General features: G+C 45.6%; 1 protein-coding gene across 1 annotated transcript in view; it reads left to right on the forward strand.

Annotated features, from left to right (window-relative positions):
• The window catches only part of CFAP74 (cilia and flagella associated protein 74), a 77,123-nt gene that overhangs the window by 23,837 nt on the left and 35,576 nt on the right, over positions 1-17,710 (forward strand). Inside the window, exons 11-17 of the mRNA XM_012557839.2 lie at positions 1,305-1,466; positions 2,055-2,228; positions 3,057-3,175; positions 5,139-5,205; positions 5,661-5,750; positions 6,675-6,830; positions 7,230-7,377. Coding sequence (XP_012413293.1) covers positions 1,305-1,466; positions 2,055-2,228; positions 3,057-3,175; positions 5,139-5,205; positions 5,661-5,750; positions 6,675-6,830; positions 7,230-7,377 — 916 coding nt within the window. The remainder of the gene's footprint in view (positions 1-1,304; positions 1,467-2,054; positions 2,229-3,056; positions 3,176-5,138; positions 5,206-5,660; positions 5,751-6,674; positions 6,831-7,229; positions 7,378-17,710) is intronic.

The raw sequence follows: 17,710 nt of genomic DNA on the forward strand, positions 1-17,710 counted from the left end.
CCCATTTAGCCACACATACCTGTCCTCTCTCTCTCCTTCCCCTCCTTCCCTCTTTTTCCTCCCTTCCCTCCCTTCCTCTCCCCTCTCCTTCCTCTCCTTCCCTCTAATCGCTCTTTTCCCCTCCTTCTCTCCTTCCTTGGTTTCATGGGCCTGCTGTGTGTCCATTGTCATCGGTTGCAGGGTGGGGATGGGGTGACAGTTTATTTTGCACTCACCTGTGAGACCTCCTGAGCTGAGCACTTGGCTTCTGCCTCTGAGTGAGGGAGCACCCAAACCTGAAGATCAAAGCCACGGGCTCCAGCAAAGGACTGCTGGCAAAGCCCAGCCTCAGCTCCTTCACCTTGTCCGCTAGGGTCCTCACGTAGCTGCCCATGCCCTTCAGAATATGCTTTCCTCTCTCCCAGGCCCCTGCCTAAGCCACCCCATCCACACTGCTGACCGGCTCTTCCTCTGCTTTGAGTCCCCCACCAGCTCCTCTGCCCTCAGAGTCTCTCCCGGCATGCTCTGCTCAATTCTCATGGAGAAGCCTCCCCTGCCTGCCCACCTGACCCAGCGCTCCCATTATTCCACCCCGTGGCCAGTGCCCAGGCAGTTTCTGGGGGAGCATTTCTCACCTCGGCAACACCGTCCTCCTGTCCTTGTCCCCTTTTCATGTCTCTCCCTCCAGGAGGAAAGCTCTGTCTGAGGGGCTCACTAGCATGTTCCCACTTCTCCTGCGGCCCAGCGGAGTTGCGCTCTCTACAAATAAACTGAGGAAGGAAGCCCAGGTGGAGGAACTACTCTAAGGAAGCATCACAGCTGCACAGGGGTCAACCAACGCAGCAGGCTCCCCCCCGGCTCAGCTCCTGTTAGCAAAGATTAGAGACAGTGCTGACAACCACGGGTGCCATAAATTGGAGCATTCTGCAGACTAAGATGGAATATTTTATGGGCTCTTGTGGGCAATATAGAAAATATTTAATGATGCATGCATCAAGATTTTAATTTATATTTTAAATGGAAAAAGTTAACAGGACAAGGTGGGTGCCAGCATCTCATTGAGTAAAGAACAAAGGGACTGGAAGCACAGTGCCCAGCATGCCCTGCGTGTTTGACATGACTTTCACTTTCTCCCTTTGTGTCTGTATCTGCATCTTGAAGTTGTCTTAGTTCTGTAACAGGGAGCACAAGGTCCTTTCAGAACAGACAGTGCAGCCCTGCCTTCCCAGCCCACCACCAGGACAAACTGGTTCAGAGAAGGCCCAGGGGCTGCAGGAGCTCTGGGGCTGTCCCAAGAGCACGGGCATCTCTACCCCTAATTGTAGGATACTGAGTACTCGGTGCACCCCAAAGCCTCCCAACTAGTGGAAGCCATCTCCAGCGAGTCCATGCAGAGCGACCCTGGGGCCCTCACCAACCCAGAGGAGGAAACACTCGCGGTGCCAGAAATCTCAGGGCTTTGGAAAGAGGACTACAAGCCATACCAGGTGACAGCCCTCTTCCCTGAACCCCTTATAGCTGTGCACCTTTGTTTGTGCCTTCTCATTGGTTCTCCCACAATCCTGTCTGTCCCACAGACCAACCTGGGCCTGACTTATGGCTGGTGACCATGGTGCTTCTGCCAGCTGTACCACCCATCTCCCACTTGCCACCTTCTCCATACAGTCCACTGCCCAGCCACCCCCTCCTCCAAACCATGCTGACATGGCCCCTGAGGAAACAGTGCTTCCTGTAGCACTTTGTGGAAAACTGTTTCTTGGCTTGATTTAAAAAGCAAGAAAAGTCCCCTCCTTACCTGTTTCCCAGAAATCTGCCTGAATCCTGGACGTCTCTGTTTTTTTATTCCTTTCGCTTTTCCTTCTGCCATGGTTGTGGACCAGAAATTAAGGTGGGGATTTCTTAAGGGTCTCACCAGGACGATGCACTCTTTCCTGCTCCACTGGCATCTGGAGGTCTTTGGCTCTGCATTTGGCCAACTCTGTCACCTCCAAATTGCCCTTAGTGGTCTTGCAGAGAGCCTGCAGTCCAGGCTGCAGTCAGTAAGCTGGACCTCTGTCCATCCGTATCTGAACCAGGTGCCCAAGGAGGATGTGGACCGGAAGCCTGTGGGTGGAACCAAGATGGACAAGGACATCCTGGCTCATACCATGGAGCGGCTGCGGAGTGGGGTGGTGCACAAGCAGGTGGTGTCTGGGCGTGAGTTCAAAGGCTGCCCCTTCAACAGCAAGCCTGAGCTCATCCACTTCAAGGTAAGCCCCTGCCATCAGGGCAGCGCTGGCAGTGGAGGAGTCCTTCCCTACTGTCCTACGTCTCGTGCATTTTCTCTTAACCCTGGTGCACAAGAGCCTTCCTCAGGCGGCGGGAGCCTAGAGGGGTGCCATCTGCCATCCAGATGGAGGCTGAGTGTGATAGGGGTGGTCTCGTTAGAGGGACCCGAGACCACCCCATGGAAGGCACACTCAAGGCAGGAAGCTCCATACCAGGGCCCTCAAAAAACTGTGCAATGCTGAGCCTCTGGGGCATATGGCAGGCCCTTGCCGGCCAGGCCCGTTCCAGTGGGCAGATTTCGACTTCACACGAGGTGAACCCAGAGAAGATGGATTTCGGCAAGTACAGAGTGGCAGATGAGGGAGGTTATGGAAGTCGTGTTTATCTGGTTACGTTTGTCCAGGTTTGTAGAAGAGAGTAGTCTAGTGGGTTCCCTGAATTTTACCTGTTCCGTGGTCCATCCAATGGAGTCCCTTCTCAGCACTGACCCCCTGGTCCCTGTAGAGCAACTCCTGCCTAGGCTTTTACAAGATGGGCTACCTCCTTGCCCTGCTCTACATGCACTCCAGGGAAAGGAGGGAAGCCCTTCTTAATTCAGAGGAAAGCCTTCCCTTGGGAACAGTTTATGTGATCCAGCTGGCTCTTAGAATGCTGATCGCTGACTTGTCATCATTGAAACCTTTCTCACTACCGTTGCTCTTTAGCACACATTCGCGGTTTTCCTGCACATGAGAAGAGAGTCGTAGAAAAGCTTCTTAAATGCTTACAGCTGCAGCTTCTCTCTGACACGTCTCCTCTGATATTTCTAGGACTTTGATATTGGCAAAGTGTACAAGAAAAAGATCACGTTGATAAACACCACCTACACAATTAACTACTGCCAGCTAGTGGGTGTGGAGGAACACCTCAGAGATTTCATCCGCATTGAGTAAGAGGACGGACTTGGGCTCAGAAGGGACGGGGGAATTGTCGGCAACATTTGTCACATATCATACCCCATTTAAAATGCTGCCTCTTAATATAATTTCTGCCTTGTCATGAGTTATAATAATTATATTCCGTTCTATCACCCAACCCTACATTTGTTTTAATCTCAGTTTTACTGTTAAATATATCCAGTGCTCACAACCAGACCTTTGACTGTATTTTATCTCTTGAAGTTGGGTGAAACCCATCCTTAGCAGAGTTCTCTCAAGAATGGCACATGGCAATGGTAATGCCAGCGTTCCTTCACATTTAGAACTTTTTATCTGGGATCTTTATACTTGAATGACAGTTTGTTGTCAAATTTTCCTGAAGATTTTGTAGAGGTTGCTCTTCTGTCTTTCTTGTGTTGAAGTCGTCTGAGACCAACCCGATTTTTTCCCCTTATAAATTACTTGAGCTTTTTGCCTGGCTGCCCCAGTTTTCTTTCTTTATTATTAGTTTTCATGTTGACCATTCTGGGTAAGTTTTCACTGACAGTTACCGTGTCTTTTCAATATGAAGATTAAACCCATCTTTTATTTCAGGACTATTTCTTTGAACCATATGTTTAAACTCTATTCCTTTCCAACGTTTCTTCTTCTGAGATGCCATTTATGTATATGTTGGATCTTCTTTGCTGGTTTTTTTATGTCTGTCATTTTCTTTCTGATTCTCTTCAATGCTTTCTTCTTTTCTTTTTTTTTTTCACATTTTCTATTTTTCATTTTTCTCACAATGATCTTTCTTGTGTTTTTGGCAGTGTCTCTCTTTTCTTCTGCCCCTTAGAATTTTACCTTAAGTTAAAGAAAATTTTATTTTTTTTCTTCCATTTCTTTCCTGATGTCTACCAAATTACATTTGGTTCTCCCATTGTTTTGGCATCGCTTCCAAAGTTCTTCTTTTTTTTTTTTTTTTTTTTTTTGATTTTTGTTTCATAGAAGTATTTGCTTTATTTTAAAATTTTTCAATCTTCTAATCTCTTTCATTTAACTGAAGAACTAATTCTGACTACATTTACTACAATTATTTATGTATTTGGATTTATTTTTACCATCTTATTTTGTATAAAAACCGTGGTGGCATAGTGGTTAAGAGCTACAGCTGCTAACCAAAAGGTCAGCAGTTCAAATCCACCAGGCACTCCTTGGAAACCCTATGGAGCAGTTCTACTCTGTCCTATGGGTTGCTATGAGTTGGAATTGACTCGATGGCAATGGGTTTAGTTTTTTGTTTTGGCTTGGTTTGGTTTATTATACTCTGTTGCTATTTTTCCCTTCTTTTTCTCAATTAATTTCAAAAATATACATTCTACTTCTGTTCATTTCATGACTCTTAAATTTTACATGCTTTATCATACTCTCTACACATACATACTATTTTTATTCTGAGATTTTTGAGAGTAAGTTTCAGACACTGTGATCCTTTAGCTCAAGAAATATTTTTAGTGATTTTTCTAGGTCTTTTACAGAAGAGCGTATGTGGGGCTGTCAGTGCCAGCTCCTTCCCTGGCTCACACTGTTGGTCCTGGTTGTAGGATGGCCACATGCCTTCAGAGGAGCTGTAGTCACTGATCACCCACAGCATCCTCTGGAGTCAGCCTCTCAGACTTGCCTCATTTATTCATTTGTTCATTCACTCAACAAATATTCAAATATTAATTGAGCATCTTCTGTGAACTGGGCACTGTCTGGGCACTGGGGAGATGGCAGTACACCCAACAGACCAAGAGTTGCTCCCCAGCACTCAGAAAGGCAGGCTGGGCAGGAGGAAGGGAGGTCAGAGGCCCAGCTCACTTGGAGGAGGTCCATCTGCCCAGGTGTGACCACTCTGCATAGCCTATCCCACCTGACCTGTGTCACTTGCATAGACGGCAAGTGTCCCCTTGTGTAGATCTAATCACATGTGCTCTGGTCCTGTGCCTGCAGCTTCAATCCCCCTGGTCCTATGTCAGCCGGGATGTCCTGTGAAGTGCTTGTCACCTTCAAGCCTATGGTGAGTGCTTTGACCCCAAAGCCAGGCAGTGTGGAAGGGGATTGTTCTCATGCTATTCTGTGGGGTGGTGGATGGAATCGGGTGCTGCTGGGTCCTCAGATCCCTGTGAAACACTAGCATGAAGAAAGGGGCACTCTGTGTCTCAGGAAGGCCACACAGGCCTTTGCTTTGCTGGACTTTATTTCCAAGAAACATTCACATGTCTGTGCAATTCTGTTCACAGTTACAGTGCTGCCCTTGGTTCCCTGCTGTGGGGAGGGTCCAGGACTTAACTTCTCTACTCTCAGGTCCACACACAGCGTGTATGACCCTCCTGAGCATCTTCTGCTGACCTCCTCCCCGGGATTTTGGGCAGCAGGCAGGCCCAGTCAGACCATGGCTATGTAGAAACACATAGCATGTGCAACTGGGTAAAGTTACAAACACTTAGTGGTTGGGATTGCTTTATTGTTTAGATAAATAAAGATCTGGAAGGAAACGTCTCGTTTTTGGCTCAGACGGGTGGATTTTCTGTTCCACTAAAATGTTCAACCAAGAAATGTTCCGTAAGTTCCAAAATGTCTGAAGTGGTGTTTCTCAGGACACCCTGTGTGCATCCTGTGTGTGAGGGGCATGGAGTGTGGGCATGGTGGCAGCAGCATGCGTCAGGGTATGTGCACATGTATGTGCACGCACATGTGCATGTGTGTAGGTAGGGCGTGGGCATGATGAGGGCCGTGTGCTCCCGTGTGTGCAGCAGGGGGAAGCGTGGCGCACAGCTCGGGTCGGCTCTGACCTGTTCTTAGGTGGGTGACATGTAGCAGATGTTCTGAAAAGATAAGCACTCAGACAACACTGAAAGAACAAGGCTAGAGCCTGCTCTGTGTGTCCTCAGACCATAGGACCCTCCGGTACGAGACCCCGGGAGTCTTCCGAGAAGACTGTGTTCCTTCCCACAGATCTTTGTGTCCCCTTGAGTCTTTTTTTTCCTGCCACCCTTGCTCCATCTAGCTACCTGTATGTGTTTGCTGACTCACTTCAAAGTAAATAAGTGACATCATAACACACCACCCTTCACCCTTTAACAGACTTCTGCCCTGAAGTGCACTTACACTGGACAGCAGAGGAAGCTGAGAATGGGGCTTGTGAAGCTGTCCCACCGCTCTGGCCAAGGGTGGGTCAGGGGGAGGTGGGCAGGAAAGAGGAGTGTGTCCTGTAGGGACCTCAGGCCTGACCTCCACATCTTATCTCCGCAGCTGTGCTTCCGGGGCCTTTATGCAGAAAGAAAAAAGGAAACACTCTAATTCTGTCAGTGAGACAGTCATTTCTGCCATTTGCCAGAACATAGTCACAAATCTACACATAAACCTAGTATTTCCCTGGTGTGGACAAGTCCAGGGTGGGCAGAGGGCTGGTGAGAGTGGAGACCTGCTGGGGCTGCTGCAACATGTCCCAGCCACAGCAGCTCAGGCTGCCATGTCCTTTTGCAGCTGTCCCTTGATAAGAACCTCATCGACTTTGGCAGCTATGTGGTGGGCGAGACTGCATCTCGGGTCATCACGCTGACCAACATCGGTGGCTTGGGCACTTGGTACAAGTTCCAGCCTACATCTGAGTCCTGCGAGCAAGCCACCTCCCTGAATACAGTGAGTGAGCCGCCTGGGTTGGCCAGCAGGCTAGTTGGAGTTTGGGCTGAAGCTCAGGGGAGCCAGAACTAGGATAAAGCCTGGAGGGGCTGACCTGGCAGGGAGAGTGCAAAATGAGAGAGCAGTACCTGGGACTACCTCAGGGCACTCAGGCAGGAGGACGGTCTGTCCCCAAGACCAGCTGAGGAGGAAGGAGTGTCCGTGATACTGAAGGCCGTCTGGGATGGAGTGGTGGGGGGGTGAGCTCTGCACAGGCCTTGAGGATCTGTAGCCATGGGCAGGCAGAGCATGGGCAGCGTGGGACCACAGCCAGAGGGTTGGGGCCCTGCTGGCCGTCAGGGACATTGACAAAATGAGATGGGAAAGTCGCCAAGTGCAGACATTTTGTTCTCTTTTTAGAGCAGTGTCTTCATATACGAAGACAAAAATCTATATGATAAAGTCATCATGCCCAGTGTCTCTGAGAACCTGTTTGAGGCCAATGAGTCTCCACCCATGGAGACTGGGAAGACGGAGAGCAAAGAGCCGGAGGAGGGGTGCCACGCAGGTGAGCTGGCCCCACCAGTCGTCCAGCATGTAGCCCTCAGCCATCCCCAGCACAGGATACTGAACCCCCTTCCTGCCCCTGACTCCCCAGGTGACAATGGGGACTTACGCCCTGGGCTGCATGTGACAGGCCTAGAGGAGGGGGAACGGCAGGCCTGAGGGTTCTAGGGTGCAGTGTCTCAGGAGCCCACAGTGCCAGAGGGGCAGTTCACCCCAAGGACGGTACGTAGCCATGCTGCCGAGGCTGTGGGATTTTCCCAGGGCTTCAGTTTTCATGTTGGCAGTAAGAAAATGTTCTTATATTTAGATAAATATGGCTGTGGAGTAGACTGAAACTTGCATTTGTAGTTTAGTTAACAGAAGACTCAGGAACTGCCAGGCCTGCCTGGAGGAGGGTAAGGAAAGAGGGCTTAAGGGAGCAAAGGCCAAGCTGATGTGTCCCTGATAGCACTGGGCTGTCTAGAGCCACCCCAGCCTTTGTCTTTGTGGTGGTGGTTGTGTATACAGAAGCATATATAACATGCTCGTACAGTTTACAGTGAGCATCAGGCACCCAGCCCTGAGCTCAAGAAGGAAGAGAAACCTCAAACTTGAAGCCCCCTGCCACCCTCTAGGACCCCCACTGTAAAAGGGGAAGAGTAGTAATAGTAGTAGTACTAGTAGCATCCAAACCTGGTTAACCTCAGGGGGGATAATGCAAATCATGATCAGCCCAAGGCTGATCCCTGTAAGGTGGAGGTCACACATACTCTACTCTCCAACTTTTTACCAATTCTGACACCAGCCATCCCACCCATGGCGTTCTCCTTTTCTTCTGGGTTCGGTAATCCATTGCAATTGCCACACAGAACTCACAGACCATACTTACAGTTAAGTGGTTTATTAACAAACAGGCTACAAGTCAGGAATCAGGATCAGGAAGCATGTAGGCAAAGTTGCCCTTCTCCAGTGCAGGGCAGCTCTCTCAGCTCCTTTCGGCCCCCTTCAGGACAGGCTTCTCTTGGCCCTGCCGTCTGTCACCATTGGCTCTGCTGCTGGGCCCCTTCCAGGCCTCTCACTGTCTTCAGTGTTACAGCCTTCAACCTGTTACAGCTCTTTTAGGAGGTTCCTTGCAGCCTCTCTCTCTGCTTTTTCCTGGTGCTTCTCTTCTTACTTCTTTCTGTCTCACCAACCACTGTGCAGCTGGCTGCATATGTATACACAACCCCCTGTCAATTTCAAGGCATGGCCCCTACCAGCGAGGGGACCACAAACTGACCAATTCCCTCTTGGTAGGCCACAGTCACTTCATTTGCATAGTAGGCAGGGCTGGGCTACAACTCACCTTATTTGCATAGTCTACTGACCAATCCCTGCAAGGTGCATGCCAATCACAGGACAGGCCGCAGCCCAAGACCAAAAAAAGAGTCTCAAACCAAGTTGTTTACAGCTTACCCAGGAAATGTTAACCAAGCTGGACAAAAGTAACAAACCCTCTGGGGTAGAAACTAGGGCAAAGGTAACTCCTCAGGGTGTAAGGGAAAAATCTCTCAAGCTGTTTTTCTCAGGCTGTTCCTGTGAAAGGAACTCATTTTACCACACCCACCCTGTGCCTGCGGGCTTGAGCCATGTTTACCTTTTCCTTGCCTTCTTTATCCTGCCTTCTTTATACTTTCTCCACATGGGCACATAGACCCAGAAGGCACAGTTTTCCCCAGTTTTCAGCCTTTATATCACTGGAACCATAATGAACATGTCCTTCTTTGAGTTGGTTTTGTTGCTGAGGTTTATGGTGTCCCCATGTGAACCGCACCACCTTTGTGTATGTCCCTTAAGGTGGAGCTCTGTCCTCCTGCCAGTGGGCATTTGGGAACTTCTGAGGCATATGCTAAGGGGGACAGTGAGGCTGTGACTATCCTCACAGGCATCTCTTTGTGCCACCTGCACAGGATACCTCCCTGGGCATGCTGCAACGCAGGTGTGCTGCCTCCAGTTTCAGCAGCTAGAGCCAGCATGGCTTTCATTTTGGCTGCACCATCACACTCCCACCAGCACTGGATGTGCAAGACTCCACTGTGCCTATTTAAATTCAAATTAATTAAAAGTAAATAATAGTAAAAATTTAATTCCCCCTTCACACTGGCCACATGTCACGTGCTCACGAGCTACATGTGGCTAGTGGCTGCTACACTGAACAGCACAGAAATAGGACATCCCCTTCATCACAGAAAGTTGCTATTTCACCACTAAACAGAACATTAGTTGTAGGGTTTTATAGATGCTATTTCTCAAGCACTGGTTTAGAGCCCCTTCACTCCATATCCGCACATGCATGAGAAGGCCAGACTGCACAGTTAGTCGTCTGGGAGGTCTGTGGGATTGCATAGTGCTATTAGGTGCCATAGAGTCAGCTCTGACTCATAGCAACCTTATGTATAACAGAAGGAAACATTACCCAGTTTCACACCTTCCTACAATCATTGCTGTATTTGAGCCGATTATTGCAGCCACTGTGTCAGTCCATCTCACTGAGAGTATTCCTCTTTTTCTCTGACCCTCTACTTTACCAAGCACGTTGTCCTTCTCCAGCAATTGATCCCCCCGATGACATATCCAAAGTAAGCAAGATGAAGTCTCATTATCCTCGCTTCTAAGAATCTTTCTGGCTGTACTTCCTTCTAGACAGATTTGTTCATTCTTCTGATAGTCCGTGGTATATTCAATATTCTTCGCCAACACCGCAATTCAAATGCATCAAGTTTTCTTTCGTCTTCCTTGTTTGTCGTCCGGGTTTTCCCATGCATATGAGGCGATTGAAAATACCATGGCTTAGGTTAGATACAGCTTAGTCGTCAGTGTGACATCTTTGCTTTTTAACACTTTAAAGAGGTCTTTTGCCACAGGTTCATCCAATGCAATACGTCATTTGATTTCTTGACTGCTGCTTCCTTGGGCGTTGTTGATCCAAGTAAAATGAAATCCTTGACAACTTCAGTGTCTTTACTGTTTGTCATTAGGTTGTTTATGGTCCCAGTTGGCAGGATTTTTGTCTTCTTTATGTTGAGTTGTAATCCATACTGAAGGCTGTAGTCTTTAACCTTCATCAGTAAGTGCTTCAAGTAGAGTTTACTTTCTGCAAGCAGGGTTGTGTCATCTGCATATCTCAGGCTGTTAACGAGTCTTCCTCCAATCCTGGTGCCACATTCTTCTTCCTGTAGCCCAGTTTCTCGGATTATTTGTTCAGCATTCAGATAGAATAAGTAAGGTGAAAGGATAAAACCTTGCTATACACCTTTTGAACCACACAGTATCCCCTTGTTCTGTTCAAATGACTGTCTTTTGATCCATGTACAGGTTCTGCATGAGCATAATTAAGTGTTCTGGAATTCCCATTCTTCCCAATGTTACCCATAATTTGTGATCCACAAGTTGAATTCCTTTGCATAGTCAATAAAACACAGGTAAACATCTTTCTGGTATTCTCTGCTTTCAGCCAACATCCACCTGACATCAGCAGTGATATCCCTTGTTCCACATCCTCTTCTGGATCTAACTTGGACTTCTGGAGTTCCTTGTTGATGTACCGCTGCAGGCGTTTTTTAATTATCTTCAGCAGAATTTTGCTAGCATACACTATTAATGATATCGTTCAATAATTTTGCATTGTCTTTGTCGGTTTTAGTATCGGAGTTACGCCGGACTCACAAAGCAAATTGATACGTGGTCTCAGCACTCCCCTCCTCATTTTCTGAAAAAGTTTGTGTAAAATCTGTGTGTCTTTCTTAAGTGTTTGGTAGCATTCACCAGTGAACCCTCTGGACGTGGAGTTTATGTGGGAGGAGTGGGAAGGTTTTTGATAAATGAATTCAATTTCTTTAAAAGATATAGGGCTGTTCAGATTTTCTACTCATCTAAATTGGCGAATTTGTTGGCAGGAAGCTCATTATATTCCCTCATGATCCGTTTAATATCTGTAGGCTCTGCATTGAAATCCCTTTTCTCATTCCTGATGTTGGTCATTTGTGGTCTCTCTAATTTTTTTTTCCCTTGATCCATATGGCTGGATGCGGGGGGGTGACATTTCAATTTTGTTGATCTTTTCAAAGAACCAGCTGCTGGCTTTGTTCATTTTCTTTATTGTTTTCCTGTTTTCTATTTCATTGATTATCTTCATTTTTTCCTTCCTTCTACTGACTTAGGGGTTGCTTTATTCTTCAGGTTTCCCCTTAAGCTAGAAAATTAGATTACTGATTTTAAATCTTTTTTCTGTTAGAATGTAAGCACTCAAAGCTATAAATTTCTCTCTAAGTACTGCTTTAGCAGAATCTCACAAATTTTAATATGTTATTTTTCATTATCATTCAATTTGAAATATTTTTAATTCCCCTTGTGATTTCTTATTTGATTCATGGGTTATTTAGAAGAGTATTGTTTAATTTCCAACTATTCAGAGTTTGTCTAGATAACTTATTGACTTCTAATTAAATGCTATTGTGGTCAGAGAACATATTCTGTATTTCAATCTTTTTAAATTTGTTAAGGTTGTGAGATAGACCAGTATATGGTCTATTGTGGTGAATGTACCATGTGCACTTGAAAATAATTGTATCCTACTGGGTAGAGTGTTCTGTATGTCAGTTAGAGCCAAGTGGTTGATAGTGTTCTTCCGATCTTCTGTGTCTTTTTTTTTTTTTGGTCTAGTTTTTTCAGTTACAGAAAGGCTGATATAAAAACCTGATTGTAGATTTGTCTGCTTCTCACTTTAATTCTGTGAATTTTTGAAGCTCTGTTATTAAGCAGTAAGATCCCTGGTGGCACAGTGTGTTAAGCGCTTGGCTGCTAACCTGAAGGCAGCAGTGTGAACCCATCGGCCGCTCCACAGGAGTAAAATGTAGCAGTCTGCTTCCATAAAGATTACAGCCTTGAAAACCTATGGGGCAGTTCTACTCTGTCCCTTTGTGCCACTATGAGTCAGAGGAGAGCAATGGGTTTGGTTTTTTGGTTATTAAGCATATATATGTTTATAATTGTTATGTCTTCCTGATGAATTGTCCCTTCTATCATTGTCAAAGGTCCGTTTTTCTCCCTGTACTACTTTGTCTTAATATCTATTTCATCTGATTTTAATATAATCACTCAGTCTTCTTATGCTTACTGTTTGCTTGGTGTCTTTTTCCATCCAATTGTTTTCAACCTCTCTGTGTATTTCTTATAGACAGGCATCTAGTTGGGTCTTCTTTTTTTTTTTTTTTTTAACCCATTCTGACAATCTCTGCTTTTTAATCAGAGTGTTTTAGTTAACTTACATTTCATGTAATTATTGATATTGTTGGATTCATGTTATCATCTTACTATCTCTTTTCTATTTGTCCTATCTGGCTTTTTGTTTGTTTTTCCTGCTGTTTTTCCTCTTTTCTAGTCTTCTTTGGGGTTACTTTAGTATTTTTTTAGAATTCCATTTTATCTGTTGGCTTTTTAGCCACTGCGGGATAAAGAATTTAACTTTACTTAAAGAATCTGGTCTTTGTCCTTGGTTCCTGAGAGAGACCCTGTAAAACCTTTGGAATTTCCCTGGTGATGGAAGTGTCTTTGATGAGGCCTCCAGATCAACTTGAGGGTTTATCCTAATGAGATGCCCCCTAGGCATGGGCTGGCCAGGCCAGAAAGACCACTGTGTGATATTAGCTGACTTCAGAGGAGGAGCCTGAAGGTTGAGTAAACTAACTAAGACGGTGTAATGAGGCCCCAGTAATGGCTCCGGAACAGAAGCTCCTTGGGTCTCCTGGTTGGTGACAAACATGGGTACACGTGGAAGCATAGTACATGGAGTCTGCATATTGGAAGCTCCCAGACCTCACCCTGTGTGTCTTCATTTGTATCCTTTGGCTATAGTAAGGCTGTAATCATAAGTACAGCACTTTCTGTAAGTTCTGTGAGTTGTTCTAATGAGTTATGGAAGAAGGTGGGAGCCAGCAGGTAAGAAGTGGGGACAGCCCTGGAGACTCCTGAACTTATGTCTGGCATCCTGAACGGGTAGTGGGAAAACCCCAAATTTGTAACCAGCAGATCAGAAATGATAGTGTCATGGGGATCCTTAAGCTTGAGCTGACATCTGAGGTCTTGGGCCGACCTGGCAATCTGGAGGACTGTGCCCTTTAACTTGTGAGAGCTGAGCTAGCTCCAGGTGGTTAGGGTCAGAGGAATGAGATAACTGCTGGATGTGCAGCTGGTGTCAGGACAGAAGTGGAATGAAGGGGAATGGAATTGATAATACATTGATTTGGATTGATCAACATTTTGGTGTCAGAGAAGTGGGATTTGACTTTCCACACAGCTATCCTCTCTGCATTTTTTAGTGGTTGACCTAGGGATTACAATATACATTGCTGATTCTTCGTAGTCTATTCAGAGTTAAAATTGTACCAATTCACATAAAAATGTAAGAGCCTTGCAGTCATACGGGCCCATCTATAACCCTCACCCTTTATGCAATGGTTGTCATATATATTAATGTCGGCAACATACATTGTAAACCACATGATACAGTGTTATACGTTTTGGTTTAGATAGTTTTATGCATTATAAAGAAATTTAGAGGGGAAAAAGAAAAGATAGTCTTTTGCATTTAATCAGATATCTACCATTTATAATGCTTTTCATTCTTTTCTGATGATCCAGAGTTTCATCTGGCACACTTTCTCTTCAACCGCTGGCACATCTCATAATGCAGGTCTCCTGGCAACTAACTGATTCACTTAGTTAAAACTATTCATTTAAAGGATATTATACTTTTATTTGAGCATACCGCTAATTGGGCGGAACTAAAACTTCAAATTCTGTCTTTTCTGTGTTGGACAGCAGCTAAAATTTCTCTTCTGTTCTTTTAGCTTGAGCTAGGCTACTTGGATGGAGACATTGGTGGTTAAGAGGTAGAATTCTTGCCTCCCATGTGGGAGACCCAAGTTCGATTCCCAGCCGTGCACCTCAAACACAGCCACCACCCATCTGTCAGTGGAGGCTTGCGTGTTGCTATGATGCTGAGCAGGGTTCAGCAGAGCTTCCAGACTAAGACGGACTAGGAAGAATGACCTGCTGATCTACTTCCAAAAATCAGCCAATGAACTCCATGGATCACGAAGGTCCAATCTGCAACCAATCATGGGGATGGTGCGGGACTGGGCAGTGTTTCATTCTCTTGTGCATGGGGCCAACTCAACAGAAGCTAACAACATAACTCTACAGTAGTTCAGACAATGAGGTATTAGCAAAAGGAGAGGACATAGGTTCAGTGGAACAGAATGGCGAGTCCAAATATAGACCCACACATATGTAGTTAATGTGATCAATAGAGGTGCAAAGGTGGTTCCTTGGAGAAAGCACTGTCTTTTCAACAAATGATGCCTTTACAGTTGGGCAGACATATGCCAAAAAAATTAACTTTGATCCATTCCCCACACAGTAGACGCAAATAAATGAATTCAAAATAGATCATAGACTTAAATGTAAAACCTAAACCTTCTAGAAGAAAACATTGGAAGAAATCCGTGACTTTGGATTAGACAAAGATTTTTTAGATATGACATCAGAAGCGTGATCCATTTTTTAAATTAAGAATGTCTGCTCTTTGAAAGACAGCATTAAGAGAATGAAAGACAAACAACAGACTGGCAGAAAATATTAGCAAATCACATATCTGATAAAGAACTTGCATCAAAAATATATAAAGGACTTTCAAAACTTAATAATAATTTTAAAAAATAATCCAGTTTCAAAATGGTCAAAAGATTTGAACACATACTTCACCAAAGAAGATGTATGTATGGCAAATGAGCATATGAAATGATTCTCAACATCATTACTGCTTAAGGAATTCTACATTAAAACCATAATGTGGTATCCCATTACATACCTATTAGAATGGGTAAAAAGAAGAGAAAACCTGACAATACCAAGTACTGATGAGGAGCTACAGTGACTCACATACGTTTCCACTGGGGATGCAAAATGTTAGCACCACTTTGGAAAATAGGTTAGCAGTTTCTTATAAAGTTAAGCATCATATGACTCAGCAATCCCATTCCTAGGTATTTGCCAAGAGAAATGAAAACTTCTGTTCATGCAAAAACCTGTACATGAATGTTTATAGAGGGTTTATTTGTAATTGCCAAAGACTGATAACTACTGAAATGTCCTTCAACTGGCAAATAGAAAAACCAACTGTGGGACTTGCACATGACGCACTCCTACTCAGCACTAAAGAGGAACAAACTACTGATGCTCATGACAACCTGGATGACTCTCAAGTGCATTATGCTTAGTGAAAGAAGCCAGATGCAAAAAAAGCTGCAAACTGTATGACTCCATTTATGTGACGTTCTGGAAAAGGAAAAACTATAGGGACAGAAATATATATCAACAGTTGCTAGGGGTAGGGGCGGTGAGTTGGCGGTGAGTTGGGGGATTTTCTGGGGTGATGGTACTGTTATGTATCTTCATTGTGGTAGTGGATATGCAATTGTATGCATATGTCAAAACTCGCAGAAGTTTACACTAAAATGGGTGATTTTCAATGTAAGTAAATGTTCCTTAATAAAAGGAAATGAAAAAATCACTCATGACACACAGAAATCACTAAGGTAATTGCAGTCTTGTGTGTTTCAAATATTGGTATTATCCGACATCAAAAATAAAAATAAGTATATTTAATACATTGAAAAATTAGAGGGACTTGAAAACATCACAGCGGAACAAGATCAAGTTGGTTTGAAAATTAACCAAATAAAACTTCTAGGATATAATTGAAAATAAAATCTCTGTCAGTGGGTTAAATGGCAGATTAGACATTACTGAAGAGAGAAATAGTGAATTAGAAGACAGATTCAGAGAAATTATGTAAATGTTGACAGAAAGACAGAGATGTAAATGTGAAAGGAATGGTAAGAGCCATGGAGGACAGAGTGAGAAGGTCTGCTGTTTTCTATTGGAGTCAGGAAAAGACAATACTGAAAGACATATTTGCTGAGAATGTTCTAAAATATTGTGTTGAAACATACCTAAACTCAGATCCAGGCAGACATTACATGCCCAAGATTGAAACAGAACTCATGGAGCAGATAAAATTGGACACGATTAAAGACAACTTTCTTAGTCATTGAGGAGCTTGATTCTAGAATGTATGCAAGCTTATGTTCCAGACAAATGGATTAACACAGGTCCATTTGGACACTAAGAGACCACAACACCATCCACACAGTGAATCAGGGTGGACCCAGAGTCCAGCTGGGGTTCGGGGTGCAGAGAGGACCCAAGGCTCAGTTCCAGGCTGCCATGGCGCTTACTCCTGATGAAGCCAAGGATGTAATGGTCCAGGTGGTGGGCAGCCAGCTCTGTCCCCTGCCCTCCTGGCCCAGGCTGATGTCATGTGTATAGTAGGAGGAGCCCAGAACAGGGTGCCTACTGCCTCTGACAGCCCTAGGCCCCCAGGGATGATGCATCCTGCTCTGTAAGGAAATGATGCTGCTACCAGAGAGTCGGGCCAGCAGGACCTGGTGTTCAGGGTGCTAAGCCCAGGGCGGATCCAGCACATCCGCTTAGGGCTCTCCACAGTGGCCTGACCCAGAGGAACCTGAGCCATGCTGGCTGCAGATGTCCAGCATCCTTGACCCAGCCTGGAGCTAGGCTGGAGGCACAAAGATGCTGGGAAAGGCCGCTGACCTACTCTTCCGTAAGCTTTGCTTCCCATAGTGAATTAGGTGTCTGTTCTTTGCAAGTCAACAGAAAGCCCTTCTCAGACATGCGGAGGCAGAATCTTCTCTCAGGGCCCTTCCCATCAGCTACAGGCGGTGAGCCCCAGGGGTGGGTCAAAACCAAGAGCTGACAAGTGGGGATGGGGAGCATGCAGACCTACAAAGCTCCAAACTGTGTTAAATCCTCCCCTAGCTGACAGTTCTCTTAGAAATGACAGCTGTGGAGGGAGAGGCACCCACTCACCTCCCCTGTGCTGGACCCCCTTCCGCTGCACAGGGGCTGCACTCCACATCGGCTCTCCTCTCCCCCACATCCCTCACACCTATCTTTCCTCCATCATTGTGGCACCGGCTCTGTTATTTCCTCAGCTCAATAAAACACCTCTTTGACCCCACTTTCTTCAGCTACTGCTGCCCTGTTTGGCAGCTTTACAGGAAGACACCCTCAGGGCGCACCTGCTCGCTGGCTCCCTGTCCTCTCCTCCTCCCTGCCCTCCCAGCACGCCTGTCCCAGGGTCTCCTCCTGCCTGGGCCTTTTCTCTCCCTGCCTCCCACCATTTTAGGGGGTGAATTGTGTCCCAAAAATTTATGTTCAAGTCCTAACATGTG

Source organism: Trichechus manatus, unplaced genomic scaffold (genome assembly GCF_000243295.1).
Source record: "Trichechus manatus latirostris isolate Lorelei unplaced genomic scaffold, TriManLat1.0 scaffold00122, whole genome shotgun sequence".
Lineage (NCBI taxonomy): Eukaryota > Metazoa > Chordata > Mammalia > Sirenia > Trichechidae > Trichechus > Trichechus manatus.